Source organism: Varanus komodoensis, unplaced genomic scaffold (assembly GCF_004798865.1).
Source record: "Varanus komodoensis strain SLA01 unplaced genomic scaffold, ASM479886v1 scaffold8, whole genome shotgun sequence".
Lineage (NCBI taxonomy): Eukaryota > Metazoa > Chordata > Lepidosauria > Squamata > Varanidae > Varanus > Varanus komodoensis.
Window position 1 is genome coordinate 24,880,465 of NW_025336481.1, and position 17,921 is coordinate 24,898,385.

General features: G+C 36.8%; 1 protein-coding gene across 1 annotated transcript; it reads left to right on the forward strand.

Annotated features, from left to right (window-relative positions):
- Nucleotides 1–2,954: 2,954 nt before the first annotated feature.
- LUM (lumican) lies at nt 2,955–14,196 on the forward strand. Its single transcript, XM_044455420.1, has 3 exons — nt 2,955–3,104; nt 7,088–8,002; nt 13,179–14,196. Exons 2-3 carry the CDS (start codon nt 7,108–7,110, stop codon nt 13,331–13,333), a joined length of 1,050 nt encoding a protein of 349 aa, XP_044311355.1. The 5' UTR covers nt 2,955–3,104; nt 7,088–7,107; the 3' UTR covers nt 13,334–14,196.
- Nucleotides 14,197–17,921: the final 3,725 nt, after the last annotated feature.

Genomic DNA, 17,921 nt, shown 5'->3' on the forward strand with positions numbered 1-17,921 from the left:
ATTGGTTCCAACCCCCTGCTGGTGCAGGACACCAATTTACACCGTCACACTTGGATGATGATCAGCATGGAAAGCTCAGTCATGTTATGTAGCCTTCACACATTCCACATAAGCGATGCATACTTATGCTAGCACAAACCATTGCTCCCTAACTCACTGTTTACAATGTTATGTATTCCACATTTTTCTTACTTTCAAGCATTACTGGTGTATATATTGATGTATGGATTCAACTCCGCACATGAAAATTGAAAAAAAAAATGCAATTCTGATCCTACAAGTTGTGCGGTGAAGGGCTGTACTTGAGAAAGGTGAAAATTAGAATGGGATACAGCAAAGAGTGTTAAAACAAGACCACAGAGCACTGCCATGTTTGGTGTGGAATGCCCACAATGTTAAAGGAATACATTTTATTGTAAGCCATCCCAAGATTTTAGTGGTAGACGAGTCAGATAAGCTTTTAATAAACAAACAAACAAACAAACAAACAAACGTGTTAGATTTGTTAAAAAATAGTTCCAATATTCAGCACGCAAGGAATGTAAATAGTTTAGTCAGTATCCAATGCTGTCATCATATTCCTATTGTTTCTTCTGTTCCAGCAGGACCCAACTGTACAGCTTAGAGGAAACTACTACTTAGGTTTCCACGAATTTCTGGAACAGGTTATGTTAGTGGAACTCATTCTGCAAGCTCTGCTGATTTGCCCTGTCCTGGAAATGAGTGTTTCCACCTTTTTTGTTAGCTTAATCAATGCTTTTTTTGTAAAAAAAAAAAAAAAAAAAGGTGCCAGAACTCATGTCACTGGCAGCAAGCATGCAACCACACACGCCAATCCCAAGCCGAGCAGCGGAGCAGCATCCCAAACCGAGAGCAGCACCCCCACTGTCTCACTATCAGATAGCAGACACAAAAGCAGCCTTCAGGCACTATGTTAATGATGTTTGCTGCTGATTTGCTACGATTCAAAATCACTTCCTAAAATCCATTGGAAAAAAGGTGCTGCTTTGGTGCGTTCTATGACAAAAAAAGCCCTGAGCTTAATGATCCACTACCATTCTGCAAGCAGTGGACCCCACATGTGGATGGGTAGGACTGGATGCGATTTAACTAAGAAGCAATGATGCAACTAATTTTTGCCTTTGGTCATTTTGGAAGGTAAATGTATGTTTTAATGGGTATAGACTATCTCCAAGCTCCCTATCATTTAAAAATATTTTTTTCAAATAGAGCAGAGTCCGACCATCACTCTCTTTACCAGAAGTGTTGCTCTCAGATTATCTTCCGCTTATACAATCAATAGTTTGATTTACAGCCAACATACTACGTACACCAGATAACTTTAGCATAATAAGGTCAAGGAGGAAAGCCCATGAAGATGGTCTATCAATGCATTTTTGTACTAATTAACTTTTCTAGGTATACCATACCCAACAGACACAGAAGCTCTGTTCAGACATTAAGTATAAAGAAAGTAACATGTGATGAAGGATGAGTCTGTGCCAAAAGCATGAACCAATTAACCCCTTCTGCATGCAGCCATGAAACAGATCAACAGGGAGATAGCCTTCAGGCATATTTATTTATTAGATTTGTATCACACTTTTTACTTACACTCAAAGCAAGTTTACACCATTCTCCTCCTGCTGCTCTCATTCTTATTCCCACAACAAGAACCCTGTGAAGTAGGTTGAGCGAAGTGTCTGTGACTGGCCCAAAGTCACTCAGCTGGCTCCATGGCCGAGTAGGGACTGGAACCCAGATCGTCTGAGTCCCCAATCCCATGTTCTTAACCATGACACCATACTAACTGTACATGAGGAGGCTTCCACCTGACTCCTAGCCCTACACTAGTGGGAATTATTTCTATAAGTATGTTGCTTTTAATAATGTCTGAATAAGGGCCAGAGATGGCATTCCCTTTTAAAAAGAGAGAGGAAGAATAGGGATGGCGTTTTAATCTGATGCAGCAATGTGGTCCTTCTAGTCGGCCCTGAAAAAACCAAGCTCCTCCCCTTCCTCCTTCAGGACACTTATCAAGCCAGCTGTGTGTGAGACTGAGTCTTTAAAACAGCAATATATCCCAGAAGTGGGATCTCTTTGGTAGGAGTTTCATGAAGATATTAGAACCAGAACAGACAGTTACAGTTTTGCCAGTCATTTTCCTTATTATTTTTATTGCATTATTTTTGGCAGTGCTTTATTTCAACAACATTCTCCTCCAGGCTTTAGGATGCATTCTTGAACAGCATCCATGAACAGGAAACAGACAACACACAGTTGATGGGTTCCAGATTTGAAAGTCCTAAAAGGGACACGTGTTAATATACTTTTAAGGAAGCTGAAAGCATTTTCTTGCTGTATCTAGATTTATATACCTTTTACGAACCATTTTCTTATGTAAATATTTCAGCTAAATCATAAAAGAATATGTGCATATTTAATCATAAGCACTTCCCTTATATGGCATTGAAGAATGTCTGTTACAGTACCATATTGCAAAGGAAAAACCTTATGTAGTTTCACCATTTGGGGTTATTTTCCACTGCAGGGACTTTTATTAAGTTATTATGTACATAACTGAGCAGAAAGAAAAATAAGAAAAAGTGAATGAGTCATTTGGCTTAAGGACTGTGGCTGCATTGAGGTTCGAGTGCTATTTCTTAGATCTTGCTGAAGGCTATAAAATGTGCTAGAGAAAATGCAATGTCTGTTTGCAATTTGTGCAATATTTAAAATGGTTTTGTCCTTTTAGGATTCTGTTGTTCAGGCTCCAGTAGACAGCCTGAACTTTCTCAGGTTGCTTGAAGGGGTTATCTCCCTCCTGTCCCACAAGGAGACCAGATGGGTTGTCCTTTACCATTTGCAGTGTCCACCTGCACTTGATTAGGCAGCAGCAGCTTCGCATACCACCATCAGAATACCATGATGACATAGCAGCTTCAGGCAACAGAGTGACTAGGATTTTTCCCCCCCAAATCCTTGTATCATAGAGGATCTGGCAGCCGGTTACCTTCTGACACTGTTTATAGCATATATTGGTTGATCCAGTCCCTTACTGAATCTGCTGTGGGAATTAAAGCAAGGAGCTTCAAGTCAGAAAGGTAAGTGCTCTCGCATGCTTTAATGCTAACAAGCAAGCAGCTGAACAAAGCAGTAATAAGAACATGCCAGAACTTTGCCAATTTGCAAACTGAACACAGTTGCTTTTCTGCATGCGCCTTCACAGTTTGTTTTAAAATGCTCTACATATTTTGTGGGTTATTGTTGCATTTCTTTGCAGAATGTGTTGTCTTCAGAAAACAAGATTCAAGAAATGTGCATTTCTTTTCTTCCAGCTTCTAATTAATAGAAGTGTGGATATTAAATAGATGAACAATACTAACATAACTAATGTGTTACCTGATAGGATTTGGCTCTATTATAACAACAATATGGTAATGCATCAGTGAAGATTATTGAACATATGCTGTATTTTTCTGAGGCAAGATACTATTTAACTGCCCTGTTCTATTGAACTGTACAGTTCTATTGAACTGTACTAATATTACACTTAAATAAAAAGGACATAAGAAGATTCCTTACTTGCTCATTGCTAGTGTAAGAGAACTTTTCTCTCAGGAGGAAGCTGCCAAATAACACTGTATTACTTGCATATACAAATACTTGCAAGAATATTTTAAAGCATCTGATAGTGCCTTTAGATTGTATATCTAAGTTAACTGATGATTCAGTGAGATAATATATTCCTAATCATATTTTAATATGTATAAACTGGACTAAAGAGGAATTGTTACTCCAATTTTAAAATGAATAAGCAAGCTTATACAATAGATCATTTATGTTTCAACAGGGCAAAGGTTAAATAAAATGTTATGTTATCCATAACATTAGTCTAGAATGTTATACTATTCTAGACTAATTTAATGTTTACAGAGTGAGCAATTCTAATATTCAACTTTTGTTTGAAAATACTTGCCTATGAAATCTGCACCGTTTTCATCCTTATCTGTCTTTTATTATATTTTTTCAGATAACTGTGATATCATTCTCTTTTTTAACACTGGATAATAGGTACCTATCCTCAAATATTTAAATACTAATATTTTATCACATAATCCAGAGTTACAATGCTTATCATAGTTTAGCTGAGTGAACCAGTGCTCCTCTTTTCAGAAATGCAATCAATTCTACCAAACACAGAACAAATTTTGTAGAAATCTTTACAAGGCCAAAGTGTGTCAATCCACATAAGGCCTTTAAAAAACCTATGCTTTTAAGAGATATAAATATTTCTTTGGCAGCTTTACCATACAGAAGCAACTTATAAACTAACTGTGCATAATGATTTTTAACCTATAACTGTTGCAGCTCAGTGCTATTATTTGTAGCTGTTAATGTGTTCTCACACAGACACTTTTAGGATACAATCAGCTCCACTAAAATCCATTGTATTCCCCCAAAATTCTCATTTTTTCACACTTTCTGAATTCTGCCTTATTAAAAGTTTGTAAGATAGTAAAGGGCCTCTAAGTAAGCAAATTAAGTAAACAAATGGATATACATATATTTCATGTAGGTATGCCAAAATACAGCAGAGTTACTTAGGATCCAGGAACCAGTATAATTTTAACCACATTTACAGTCTCTCTGCATTCCATTATAAGCTTATCCAAAAATATCTTCCTGGATACATTTTACCTTAAAACAAATTGCTGCAACTAACAGCATAACACATGCATTCACATGTTACAGTGCTAGAAATTTTATAATCTCTCTCTGATGGGGAAGTCATAGTGTATCAAGCTAAACCTAGTGGTGTATTGTGGGTGAGAGAGAATGGTGCACAGGTTCCAAGCAAGTCCAATTGTTTTTCAGTTGCAGACCAATGAGAGTTCAATCCTACATGTGTTCTAGCAGAAAAAGTCCTACAATTCCCAGAATGCCCCAGCCAGCACCGATGGAGGATGCTGGGAGTTAGAGGACATTTTTTATGTACAAGCATGGATAGAATTGCACTCTGAAATAAACAGTGGTTGTTTATATGGGATATGTGTATTTGCTACATATGTGTCCTATTCTACACTCCCATAATAGATATATCTAAAGTATATAAAGAGACATAAGGATTATGTTTCCTGCGGGTAACTTCTGGACCCGCCTCCAGCTTCTGCTTCTGACAGTGTCTCCCACCTAAAAGGAGCCCTTGACCACAGATATATACTGCCCAGGATATTTTCTACAGGCAATAAAGCTACCAGCTTAGCATATAAAGTTTTCAAAGTGATTCTACATTGCAAATCTATAATGATCACAAATGATGGTGAATCATTTGTCATCTTTTGTTTAATGGAGGAGTAGACAACACATGGTCTATGGATTACATGTAGCTGCCACTCCCTTTAGTGCCGCCCCCACCACCAAAATTCAAAGTGGCAGCAAAAAAATAGCTGATTTACTGCTAGAAGTCAATGGCCAAATAACTACAACAACCAAATTTAGCTTGACATTTTGCAATTTCATCATTCCATAGCAGTTTGACACTGCAGGTTGGTGGGAAATCAGCTATTGTTGTTGCTGTTGTCAGTGCCTGTGAAGTCCCATAGCAGTGATGAAAGTTTGTGGCCCACAAGCAGTTGGGTGGATGCAAAATAGTTGGCCAAATCTGCCCACCTCTGATTAAAGCAATGAGACATAGCTTAAAGATTTAAAGGTCTAATTACAACAAATGAGGAAATAGATAAAAGTCATGTATGAGACTTCCCATTCTCATTTCATCCAATCTGGTAAGAAAAGAATATATATTTTACATTGCTCTATGGGTCTGCAAAAGTGACCAAATATAAGTGTTGTCCATCATATTCCCTTCAAAATTTTACTGTCAAATAAAAAAATAAACATGTGGCAATTCTTTCCATTTTTAACTCATGCAATCTGTCCACTTATTTCCTTTTATTTGGTAATTAAAAAATTAATTATGGAATGAAGCCAAGATTTGGATCCTGAGGGCTCCACTCACAGAAGGTCCCTGCACTAATCTTCAGAGATCATTCCTTCCCTCCCACTTGTCAGCTTGCCCCATGCAACAGAGTCCCTTGGCCTGCCATGTGTTTCAGTGGACTGAAGAGTTCAGCATGGCAGCTATACAGGGAAGTCTGTTTCCACCAGCCCAGCTTCACACATCTAAATCTGGACCCAGCTTTGTATACACAGCATACAGACTTTCATTTGTCCATTTCCTCCTTCTCACTTTTGACACTTCGTGCTGATTCACAGATGAAAGCACAATCTCCTAAAGGCTGATCACAACATGATGGATGCTTGTCAAAATACACTCGGGCACATACATAATACATTGTAAGTTGCCTAAGAAGGCCTTGGCAGTTATAGGTGTTATATTTATACATGCATAAATAACTACAATATATAAATAAATAATGGCTATGTGAAAGTGGTGCTTAAGTTGAACACTGGACATGAATGCAGAAGCTCTTACAACCGCTGGCATTAATAAGATTATTTTTCTTAGCCTTTCACCAAGGATAGCATGCATGGTGTTATTCACTTTAATCCTCATATGGACAGCTATGTTAGCATGAAAAAGAGTGATTAACTGAAGGTAGATATATGATTTGATGCTAGGTATTTCCAGTCCAAGTCCAACACTATCAACTTTCATTGTTAATTGTCCACTAATTCTGTTCTATATTTTCATACCTTCAATTCAACATGTGTATTCCAATTTCAAACATTCATGATATCTATACAAGGAAAGAATGTTACTGATTAGGCTAAGTTCTTGTCAGCACTTATCATCTTGTCTCATCAGGGGCTGATACTCTTTGTCAACAGCATTACCTACTACAAGTATAATATCATTGAGTAAAACTATATGTACCTGATGTAACAAGTCCCTAAGTAAGATATAAGGAACTAAGCCTAAGCACCGTTAAATGCTATTGTAAATAAATTATTGTATTCATATTGCATATGCTTATAAAATATGAACTTTTGTTTTAATTCTTCCAATAACTTGGCTTGTAATGACCAATCGGATAATCATATGCATTTTATCTCCCCTCAACAGAAACAACCCACACTGCAAAGATGCATCTGAATTCTGTTCCTTTCCTCCTTTTCCTGGTCAGTGGCATCTTCTGTCAATTCGATTATGATGGATATTATCCTTCAGAGGCTGATTATGGTTATGCTCCCTCAATGTTTGGGCCATCAACAGCAGTCTGTGCACCAGAATGTACTTGCCCTATCAGCTATCCAACAGCTATGTATTGTGACAATCTTAAACTGAAGAGTCTCCCAATTCTTCCTTCTGGAATTAAATACCTGTATCTTCGTAATAATATGCTCGATAGCTTAGATGAAAAATCTTTCGATAATGTAACAGACCTGGAGTGGCTAATTCTAGATAATAACTATCTGGAGAATTCAAAAATTAAGGGCAAAGTCTTTGCCAAATTAAAAAATTTGAAAAAACTGCACATAAATTACAACAACTTAACCGAAGTTGTTGGGCCACTTCCCAATACGCTGGATGACCTGCAGCTCGCTAACAACAAGATTAATAAAGTCAACCCCAATTCACTCGAAGGACTTGTGAATCTGACCATCATTCACTTACAGCATAACCAACTAACAGAAGATACACTTTCTGGGGTTTTTAAAGGCTTAAATTCACTTGTGTACCTTGACTTGAGCTTCAATAAACTTTCTAAGCTTCCTTTGGGAATGCCCCCTAATTTACTGATGCTGTATTTTGACAATAATCAAATTACCAAAATTCCTGATGAGTATTTCCAGCATCTTAAAGTACTGCAGTTTTTAGGTCTATCTCACAATAAGTTGTCAGATTCTGGAATACCAGGGAATCCTTTCAATATTTCTAGTCTTGTTGAGCTGGATCTCTCCTATAATCAGCTGAAGAGCATTCCAACAGTAAACGAGCACCTTGAAAACTACTACCTCCAAGTCAACCAGATTAACAGTGAGTAATATTTGCCATTTTTTTTCCAGTAAAAGGGAACATTACAAGACAATGAAATGACAACAGTGGCTAAAAAATAGGCACATCCTTAACTTTTGTTTCTTCTTCATTGCTTTCTACTATGGGGTCACAATACATGACATTATTGCCAGAATGGTTTCATATATTGCTTCACTTCCCACACATGTGCGTATCATTCCAGAGCAGCCAACAGAGCATTTCTGGAATTGGAGAACCAGTCTTCTTGCTTTACAAAGATACCTTGGCTGAAGCATTTCCTTGTATAAAATTAAATTAAAAAAATTAACATTTGAACATGTGCACATATTCATCAAATACTAACAAAATCAATGTTGAAATAATGTTAAATAGTATAGGCATATGAGCAATAATGTGTCCAGGTTGTTTACCCCTTATTATTAAGTGTTAAAATTAAGGTCAATAAAATCAGCATCCCTTCATAGAAACATTTTTGACAGAGGAAAAAATGTTGTATATGGTTGGTCAGTGCCTCTGTCAATAAATTGCACATCTTCCTTTAATTAAAATATGTATATGGATAGAGAATATAATAAAATATAATCAACTATAAATAATTATTTCCTTATAAACAGGCAGAAGCCACAAATAATGGAAATCACCAATGTCCTTCAAAATTTGTATAGATTCAGCTCTCCTGTATCCCACTCACACACACTTGATACAGTGCTTCCACTTTGTACTCCCCCTGGCCTGAGAGCCCATTCCTCTCAGAATATCTTTGTTTGTTTGTTGTTAATACTTGAGGGTAACTGACCTTTCCAAACCCTCATTAGTCTGCCTCAGAAATAGTCTATTAAAAATTAGGGAAAGTTTGGCCAAGCCAGAACAGGCCAATCCATTTTTTCTGTCTGAGGCAAAGGACAAGATAGTACTCCAACTACAATTCCATGTATAAGAGCCGACAAAACTGACACTCCAGCAATAGAACAGCTTCTTCTGCTATCTCTGAGGAAAATGGGGCAACGTAAGGCTCATTTCACTTCTCACCTCACCAGAACCTGCTGATGAGGTGGGTTAGCCTTGTTGGCAAGAATGCTCCCTGTTTGGTAAGGTATAGTTAAGAGAACTAATGGAGATAATATGTGCCAGCATGAGCACATGAAGGTGGCAAATTGAAGAATACCAGACATGAGGATAAAATTACGATCTTCTTTTCTGGAGAGAGTTCTGAATGCTCCAAAGAATGTGGCATGGTGGGTAATTATACAGGGAGGGGCAATCTATGGCCCTCTAGATATTTTGGTCTACAACTTCTTTCAACCCTACCAAGCAAATTCATGGGAGTTGCAGGCCAAAACATCTAGAGGACCACAAGTTGCCCACCTATGTTATAGATCCTCATTTCAGTTCATAATGTGATATGGCATCTTTTTTGCAATGCTTTTCAGGGAGATAGATTCTAGCTCACAGCTCCAAATAATTGGATTAATAGCCCTTTCGATATTTTTGTTGAGGCTATGGAAGACTTCAACAAAATTTCAGATTTTGTAAAATATTGTTGAAAGCCATCATTCCATCTGTACAGCAACACAAATGGACATCACCCACCTGGAAAATTATCTCTTATAGTTTAGGTTTATTTCAGCACCACCTCCCCTCCTCCTAGTAATTACAATGGGCAGAAGTTAGAATTAGATTGTGATACTTCACCCTCCCCCACTCGCCATTATACTCTGTCATATTAGTCACGTCATGATCACCTATTAATCATGGAAGAAGCCTCCTTTCAAAGGAAAGAAGTTCTACAATTTTTTACCTAGCCAGTATATGACACAAGTGAGAGTAATAGGATGCTAAGCGGTGACCCCAAACTAGGCATCAAAATAAATGTTAGCTGGTTCAGTTCATTAGTTCATTTCTGGTTAGGAAGCTATTCAATTCATTAACATATTTTACATAATAATTCTAAGACAATAGTAAAAGTAATGCTAATAATAAGCTAAGCATGCTAGGGTTGCCTTAATGGGGCATGATAGTTAAGTTCCATGTAACGCTTGCCATTTTATTCCTGTGGAATAATACAATTAAAGTGGCCGATTCACATTATCCATCCTAGAGCCTTTCTGGGCCTTATTCTGAAGTATATTTGAATGCTCAAGCAAGCCTGGGATGAAAAGAAATGAGAAGAAATTCCATTAGAAAAGTGAATGGAAGGGATATGGCTATTCTTTCCAGGAAGAGCAATGATTAATGGAAAAAGGCAAGCAACCGGGTAAAAGTAAGAGTAGACATCCTGGGAGAAAGCAGAGGAACAAGGAACTACTATTGAAAATATTTTCTACTTTTCTTTTCCACAAATACAGGCATAAGATTCATGAATTCCAAATAAACTGTTCAGAGCTCCATTTAGGAACGGCTCAGTCTTGCTGCTGGCATATTACACATGTGTCCTTCTGTGGCCATTAACTGGTCACCTGCTTTCAGAATGTGTGTAGAAGTGCTGCAAGTAGGATCTGTAGGACAGAATGTAAAAGTCACAGCACCACTTCACTTAGAGGTTAGTGGCCAAGGTAATTAAGCACCCAGCATGATGTTACAATAACTATTCTACAATTGTACCATTATTACAGGAAGAGTACTTAAGTATCAGTTTTCTGGCCAATTCAGGCACACACCTCCACTCAGTCAAAGGCTCTTATTCATGACTATTAACACTTACCAGTTTACATATTGTCAACACATCCAGTTCTGGGCCTCACAATCTAAGAAGGACCTCAGTAAAATGGAATGTGTCCATGAGATGACAACAATAATGTTGAGGAGTCTGGACAGGAATATGAGTAACATTGAAGGATTTGTTTCTGTTTAGCCAGGAAAAGTTCATGGACCAAATTTGTTTCTGTTGCTTTGAAATGCAGGACCTGAACCAAAGAGTTCAGGTTCAAGAAAGCAGATTTTGATTAAACATGAGAAAGAGCTGTTTAATCTTCTAAGCTGTTCAATAGTAAAAAAAAATTGCCTCTGATGACAGCAGACTCTTTTTTAGTTAGTTGTGTTGTTGTTTTGTTTAACCAAGGCTAGATGGTCACTTATCAGGAATTCTGTAACATCTTGTATCAACCAGGGTTCAAACAAGATGCCCTTTGTATTCCCCTGCAACTCTATGATTCTATAAAATAATAATTTTCATAATGAAATATGAAATTTAATGTTTAATTAAATTTTAATATGAAATACTAAAAAGAAATACACCAACAATGTTTCAATTCAAATTATTTTCATGTGTTCCGATATGCCTATTCAAGGATTTTTTTATAAAATATTGTATTATTTTTTACTTGAATACTTCCTTTTGCTTCAGTCATCCTCTTTCCCCAAAGGTCCTATAGTTCACATTTTGTTATGCTTTATTGTATTATTTAGCTCTTGCAACTTCATAAATACACATTTGCTGCACTTTCTTTGCAAATTCCTCCCTAGTTAGAAGCATGTTTCTGTGGGTATAAGAAAAGACAGGGAAGGAATATGTACAGAAAATTCAACATGGAGAAAGAGTTGACAAACTCCTGTATTACTCCACTTCTTTCTTCCAAATCACATCCTCCTAGTGTTGTTTTTCAGCAGTTTGTCAGTAAACCGGTTTACCAGGCACCTGGATCTACCTCCAAACACCTAGTGTGGCCCTCAGCAAAAATGGAAATTTAACTACTATGCAAAGATTTAACTTGCAAAGATAAGCCCAACTTAATGTCTTGAACAAAATTACCAAAAAGGAAAGAACTGAAATTTTTCCAAATACAATCACTGCCCAAAGAAAGTACTACCTAAGCATCATTTTAATTACTTTTATTTTCTTAACATAACAAAAACAGAAAGAAAAAAGTACATATGAAATAAGGCAAAATAGAATAAATGAGGTTGCCAAGGGATTTTAAACAAATGCAACCAATACATTCAAACTGATGAATTTATCTTCCTGACATTCAGCACTCTAAGGGAATTCAAAAAGAAGAGGTTAGTAATCTGTACACCAGCCTAAGCATCATTCTTCTAACTAGGCTACATAGATGTTAGCCCAAGACTGGAAGACAATGGTCCAGAGTAGATGTAACAATGAGTAAGAATGTTGATTTATCAGAAACAAGCAAGCATGCTGGGGCAATTTCTTGGTCACTCCCACTAGGCTCTACTAGAAAGCAGAAAGCATCCATCTGTAGTTTGTTTAATGTCACAGCTGAACCAGTATCCCTGGTTTGTTGCTGTTCTAACAAATCAGGATCATAAGCCAATAGCAAGCCTGTTACAGTGGAATATTTTTCATCTTATGGAGTAAGATCTGTGTGTATAGAGGAGCGAGTGGCTTTCTCAGTGAATTTAGTGTAAAGCAGCATTTGGAAGACATTCAAATAATCTTACTCAAATGTTGACACATCTGCAGGAATTCCAAAGTGAGTTTAATAAATCAGTTTTATTAAATTTGAAAGAGTTTTTCAGTGTGTGATAAAATCAGCCCACCAGGTCCTCAAAGGAACCTTTTACTAGGATATAAATCTATAATACCCAAGATTGATAGAATCTTCCAGACCTCTGTTGGCCACAACTGAGCTATTGAAATGGAAAATCCCATATATCTTCCATGAATGTACCCCACAGTGAGGCCCTTTAATTTATTATTGTTATCATAAATAAAAGTAAAAATTATTATTAATAATAATTGCATTAATTAAAATGTAGTAATTAATAATTATCTTTCTCATGCAACTTTCTAACCTTTCACAATATATTTCAAAATGAAATATTTGAAGTATCACTCAAGAAATTTAAGGCCTCAAAGTGTATGTATTGATTCCTCCTAAAATTACCTAGATTTGACACAGTTAAAAACAAAGGAAAACAAAACAAAAATTGAAGTTGCTTTCCTTTCAGCTGCATCAAAATCATGTTATGTGATCATCTCGTTACTGGATCTTTTTATAATTAGCTACAATCCAAACTTATGTTTAATATCTTTTCTATAAACTCTTAAAAATCTAAGATTGAACATAATGCAGAACTTTTGATAAGCTTAAATAAATCTGGTCATTTCTATTTGACACACAAATTCTGCCAAAGCATTTGGTATTATTTGCAACCAAATGTGATAAACTAAATATCATTGTGTTCTACTCCTAATAGTGTGTCATTCATATTACAGAATTCCCAGTGAGCAGCTTTTGTAAAGTGGTTGGAGTACTAGCCTATTCCAGGATCAGACATCTGCGTTTGGATGCAAATAATCTCACGAGAGCTGATCTGCCCAACGAAATGTACAACTGTCTCCGGCTGGCTAGTGAAATCTCCGTGGATTGAATTGTTCCTCATTTCATTCAGAGAAATCTCCATGGAATTAATTATTCCTTCTCTATTTTCATGCTTTACGGTAACACTTTGAAACTAGAAGGTCACCTTACATAATATATTATATTATGTTTGTTAATAAGCAGCATGACTTTGGATCCTTTTTTTAAAAAAATGTGTATATTCTAGTAAATCTGTGATGCTAAAGTTTTGTAAAACTAAGAAGTCCCATAGAGTGTGGACAAAGTGTTTTCTTGTTTATTTCCTAGACTGTTTTAGATAAGATAACAAAATACAGCCTGAGTTTGAATTATTAAAAAGCACTGGTGTATACTCATGATAAACACGCATCACACTCCTTGTGCGTGTGCAGTTCTACTCAGGTTTTGCAGAAGTCAGGCATATTCTAATCTAGATGGAGTATTTAGTATGTTGGGGCTGGACCATTTATGTACATTATTTCTACATGTTCAAAGTCAAAGTTTTCTTCTGTTGCTTTGTTTCATTGTTGCAATTATATTACACAGGAAAGCAATAATACATTTGAGTTATATAAACTGATAATATGTATAGGAAAATTTAAGACCTCAGTTAAGTATGATTCATGTGAAGGATTTAGAAAGCAGCATCATTTTATAGGTTTTTAATAGTGAATACATTTTATATTTGTCCAGTGAAAATGTTGTGCTATAGTTCGTTCAAAGCTTTTAAAAAAGTTACTTTACAATGAAATATGTACACCATTATTGTTACTCAGTTATTTGCATGCTATATTTAACATGATTCTAGATAATAAAACATGGCAATAAAAATATTGACTGCAAATTATTGTCAAAATAAGTTTATTTTTTATTTAAAAGGTGCAGATGAAAACAAACCAAAAACAGTATTTTATATTTTGCTGAATTATTGTAAGCATACAACTCCATTAAATAAATTGTTTTAAGTTTTTTGTAGTTTTAAAAGTTCTTAATACAAATTCTATGTTAATAAACATCATGATGTAAACTGCATCTAATTCCAGTGAGTATGAATTAGAGTTTACCCTCATACAAGTTTCATGAAATCAGTGGAATGCTAGCTCATATATATGAATTAAAGCCAGCAATTTCTAGATCCAGGCACACATGCTCTGTATAGAGTATTTAGGATTACTAGGCTCTCTAGCAGAAATATATTCTGCTAGATTAAAACTAGATGCAGAAAAATATGAAGCAAGCCACAGGACAAACTCATTTATCAATTTGAGTTCTTACTGTACTAAGGACCAAAGAAAATGGTGGATACCAAGGTAACAGGAAGGTCCTAAAAAGAGAAGGCCCTGGTTCAACTCTTGGAATCTCCTGACAGGATTTGGAAATTGTTCTGTCTAAAACATTGGAAAGCCCAATGTTCCGGACCAGATAGCTCAAGAGACTAAATCTCTACAAGTCAGTCGTCCATGAGTCTTACACTCTTTTCCGCAACACATAGTCTCCAGTAATACATGCTATGAGTCCTTAGAGAAAAAAACAACAACCTAGACCTATCTAGAAGAATCATAGAATCATAAATAGTAGAGTTGCAAGGGACCAAGAAGGCCATTGGGTCCACCCTCCTACTGTTGCAGGACACCAATTTACACCATCCCATTCAGATGGCTGTCCAGTTTCTTTTCAAATGGCTCCATCAAGGGAGAACCCACATCCTCTCTAGGCAACTGGTTCCATGGCCATGTTGCTCTGACAGTGAGGACACTTTTCCTGATATCTAGTCTGAATCTGAGTTGTTGCAATTTGAGTAGATTATTCGATGTCCTGTACTCAAGTATCAGTGAGAAAAGATTTTGATCTTCCTTATTGTGACAGCCTTTGAGGTACTTACAGAGTAATATCATGTCCCCCCTCAGTCTTGTCTTCTCAAGGTTGAACATTTCCGGTTCTCTCAGTCTCTCCTCATAGGGCAGTGTTTCAAAACCCTGAATAATTTCCATTTGTCTTCTCTGGACTCTTTCTAGTTTTTCTGCATCTTTCTTAAATCTTGGTGCCCAGAACTGGACACAGTATTCCAGACGGTGTCTTACTAGTGAGGGCTATAGGTGGCCTACTACTTCTCATGATTTGGAAATAATACTTCTATTAATGCATCCCAAAATAACATTTGCCCTTTTGGCGGCTGCATTGCATTGTTGGGTCATATTTAGCCTGTTGTCCACAATAACTCTAAGATCTTTTTTAGCTCGGTTGAGACATGATTCCCCATCTTGTTTCGAAGCATCTGGTTTCTTTTTTTCTAAGTGGAGGACTTGTCACTTGTTCCTACTGAATCTCATTCTTTCAGTCCAGCATTCATGTTTCTAAAGATTGCCCTGGACCTTCATTCTGTCTTCCAAGATATTCACTATTCCACCCAGTCTTGTATCATCTGAAAATTTGATTACCATTCCTTGTACTTCCTCATCTAAATCATCAATAAAGCTTTTGAAGAGCACTGGGCCTAGGACTGAATCCTGCAGCACCCCACTAGTTACCCCCCCTCCGGTTTGAGTAGGTGCCATTGATGAGCACTCTTTGTGTCCAATTTAGTAGCCAATTCTGATCCATCTAATCATTTTTCCATCTAGTCCACTTTTTGCTAATTTGTTTATCAGAATCTCATAGCGCACTATGTTGAAAGCTTTGTTGAAGTAAAAAGATTATGCCCACATTGTTTCTGCTGTCCCTTTGGGAGGTAACCCAGTAAAAAAATGAAATTAAACTGATCTGACAGGATTATTTTTGATAAACCCATGTTGGCTTTATTAAACACTGCATTTTCTTCAAGGTGCTTGCAGACTAATTTCTTAATAATTTGCTCCAGATCTTTTCCAGGGATTGATGTCAGACTAACTGGTCTCTAGTTCCCAGGTTAATCCGTTTTCCATTTTTGAAGATGGGAACAGTGTTCGTCCATCTCCAGTCATCTGGCACTTCTAGTTTTCCAAGATTTATTGAAGAAATAGACTAATTCTGTGAGTTCCTCCACTAGCTCTTTTATAACTCTGGGATGAAGTTCATTGGCCCTGGAGATTTGAATGAGTTTCTTCCATCTAGATATTCCTTGACCCTGCCAGTCTTGGGCTGCCATCTCTCATTTTCAGCTTTTACTTCCTCTTTGTTGCAGATTTTCTTTTGGAAGAAAACTGAGCCCCTCTGCTTTTTACTTGTCATCAGTTATCACTCTGCCATCCACTTTACGTAGATGGATACTTTTTTCTTTCACATGTCTTTTGTTTTAAGTGTATCTGAAAAAGGCTTTCTTGTTCTTTGCATTCCTTGCTATTCTCAGTCTATTTCCGGCTTTAGTCTTCCTGATGCTGTCCCTGCAATTCCTTGCTATTTGTTTCTATTCTTTGTGGCCTGGGCCTGCTTCCATCTTGTGTTCATGTTCTTTTGTTTTGTTTTGTTTTCAGGTTGTCACTTAATCTTTTGTGGATCCATGTAGGCTTCCTCTGTTGCCTTCTACACATTTTGTTGGAATTGTTCATAGTTGTGCTTTGAGAATCTTCTTTTTCAAGATTTCCCATCCCTCTTGGATTCCAGTTAAGGGAAACCATGCTAACCCATGGCACCTTGCTTATCATTGTTCTGAGTTCATTAAAATTAGCTTTCTTGAAGTTCAGGGTATGTGTTTGGCTGCAGTTAAGCTTTGTCTCTTTTATAATTGAGAATTCAAGAGTCTGTATTGTCATTAAGAAGGAAGGGTGAGTCAGTCAGATTAGCAAATATTTGGTGGGAATGAAATGCTATTTCTATCTATTCTGGGAAACTATGATAACTTATTCAGAAAAGTTATCCGCTTGAGGACAGACTCCAACCTGGGGAAGGCCATCAGCTATCATGCCAGTAAAAGGCAGACATACCTTCACATGCCGGGGGAATCTGGCAGTTCCTCTTTTCCACCTTTCTCAAATCCTCAAGCTATCCTTACTAAAACCTGAAACTGCCCTACATAGGAATGCAGACAACATATGAATGTGTTACAGGTGGAAGATGAACAGACAAGCAAAGGTCAGTAGACAAGTTACTTTTTCCTTGCATTTTCAATGTACTTCCAAACACATTCTGGAATATAAACTTGAACTCAGTCCTTGAGATTAGCTAAGTTTTACTTTTCACTTTGAAAAACTTGAAGGTAGTCTTTCAAGTTCCAGGGTTTGAACTACACAGGGAAATAGTTTGAAACACGCACAGGGATGTGGAGATCGGAAATATCTCCATGCAATACTAAATAGGGCTTTCTTTACAGTGCTTGGCCTAGAACTCCAATCTGACAAGAGTAGCATAGTTAACAGTGATGGAAGTTGTAGGCTAAAACATCTTGAGGGCCACAAGCTCCCCATCCCTGATATACAGCTCTATATTATCCTTGTGTGCCAAATGGAGGCATCTGTTTCCCAAGATTATACTTTCCAGTCAAGTATATGTGTCTCTAATTATTAATTATACAATTTCATAGTGTTAACTACACAAAAAGCTTCAGCTATTGGGAAATATACAGATGATGATGATGGATGATGATGGATGATATGATTTTTTTTAAGCATAGACCCAGGTCACCAACAAGCATCTACATTTCTTAA

Bases quoted from the DNA above. Each gene is read 5' to 3' on its own strand.
- LUM (XM_044455420.1), top strand. From the start codon at position 7,108: ATGCATCTGAATTCTGTTCCTTTCCTCCTTTTCCTGGTCAGTGGCATC. The intron at 8,003-13,178 runs GTGAGTAATATT...TTCATATTACAG, and splicing joins CCAAGTCAACCAGATTAACA to AATTCCCAGTGAGCAGCTTT.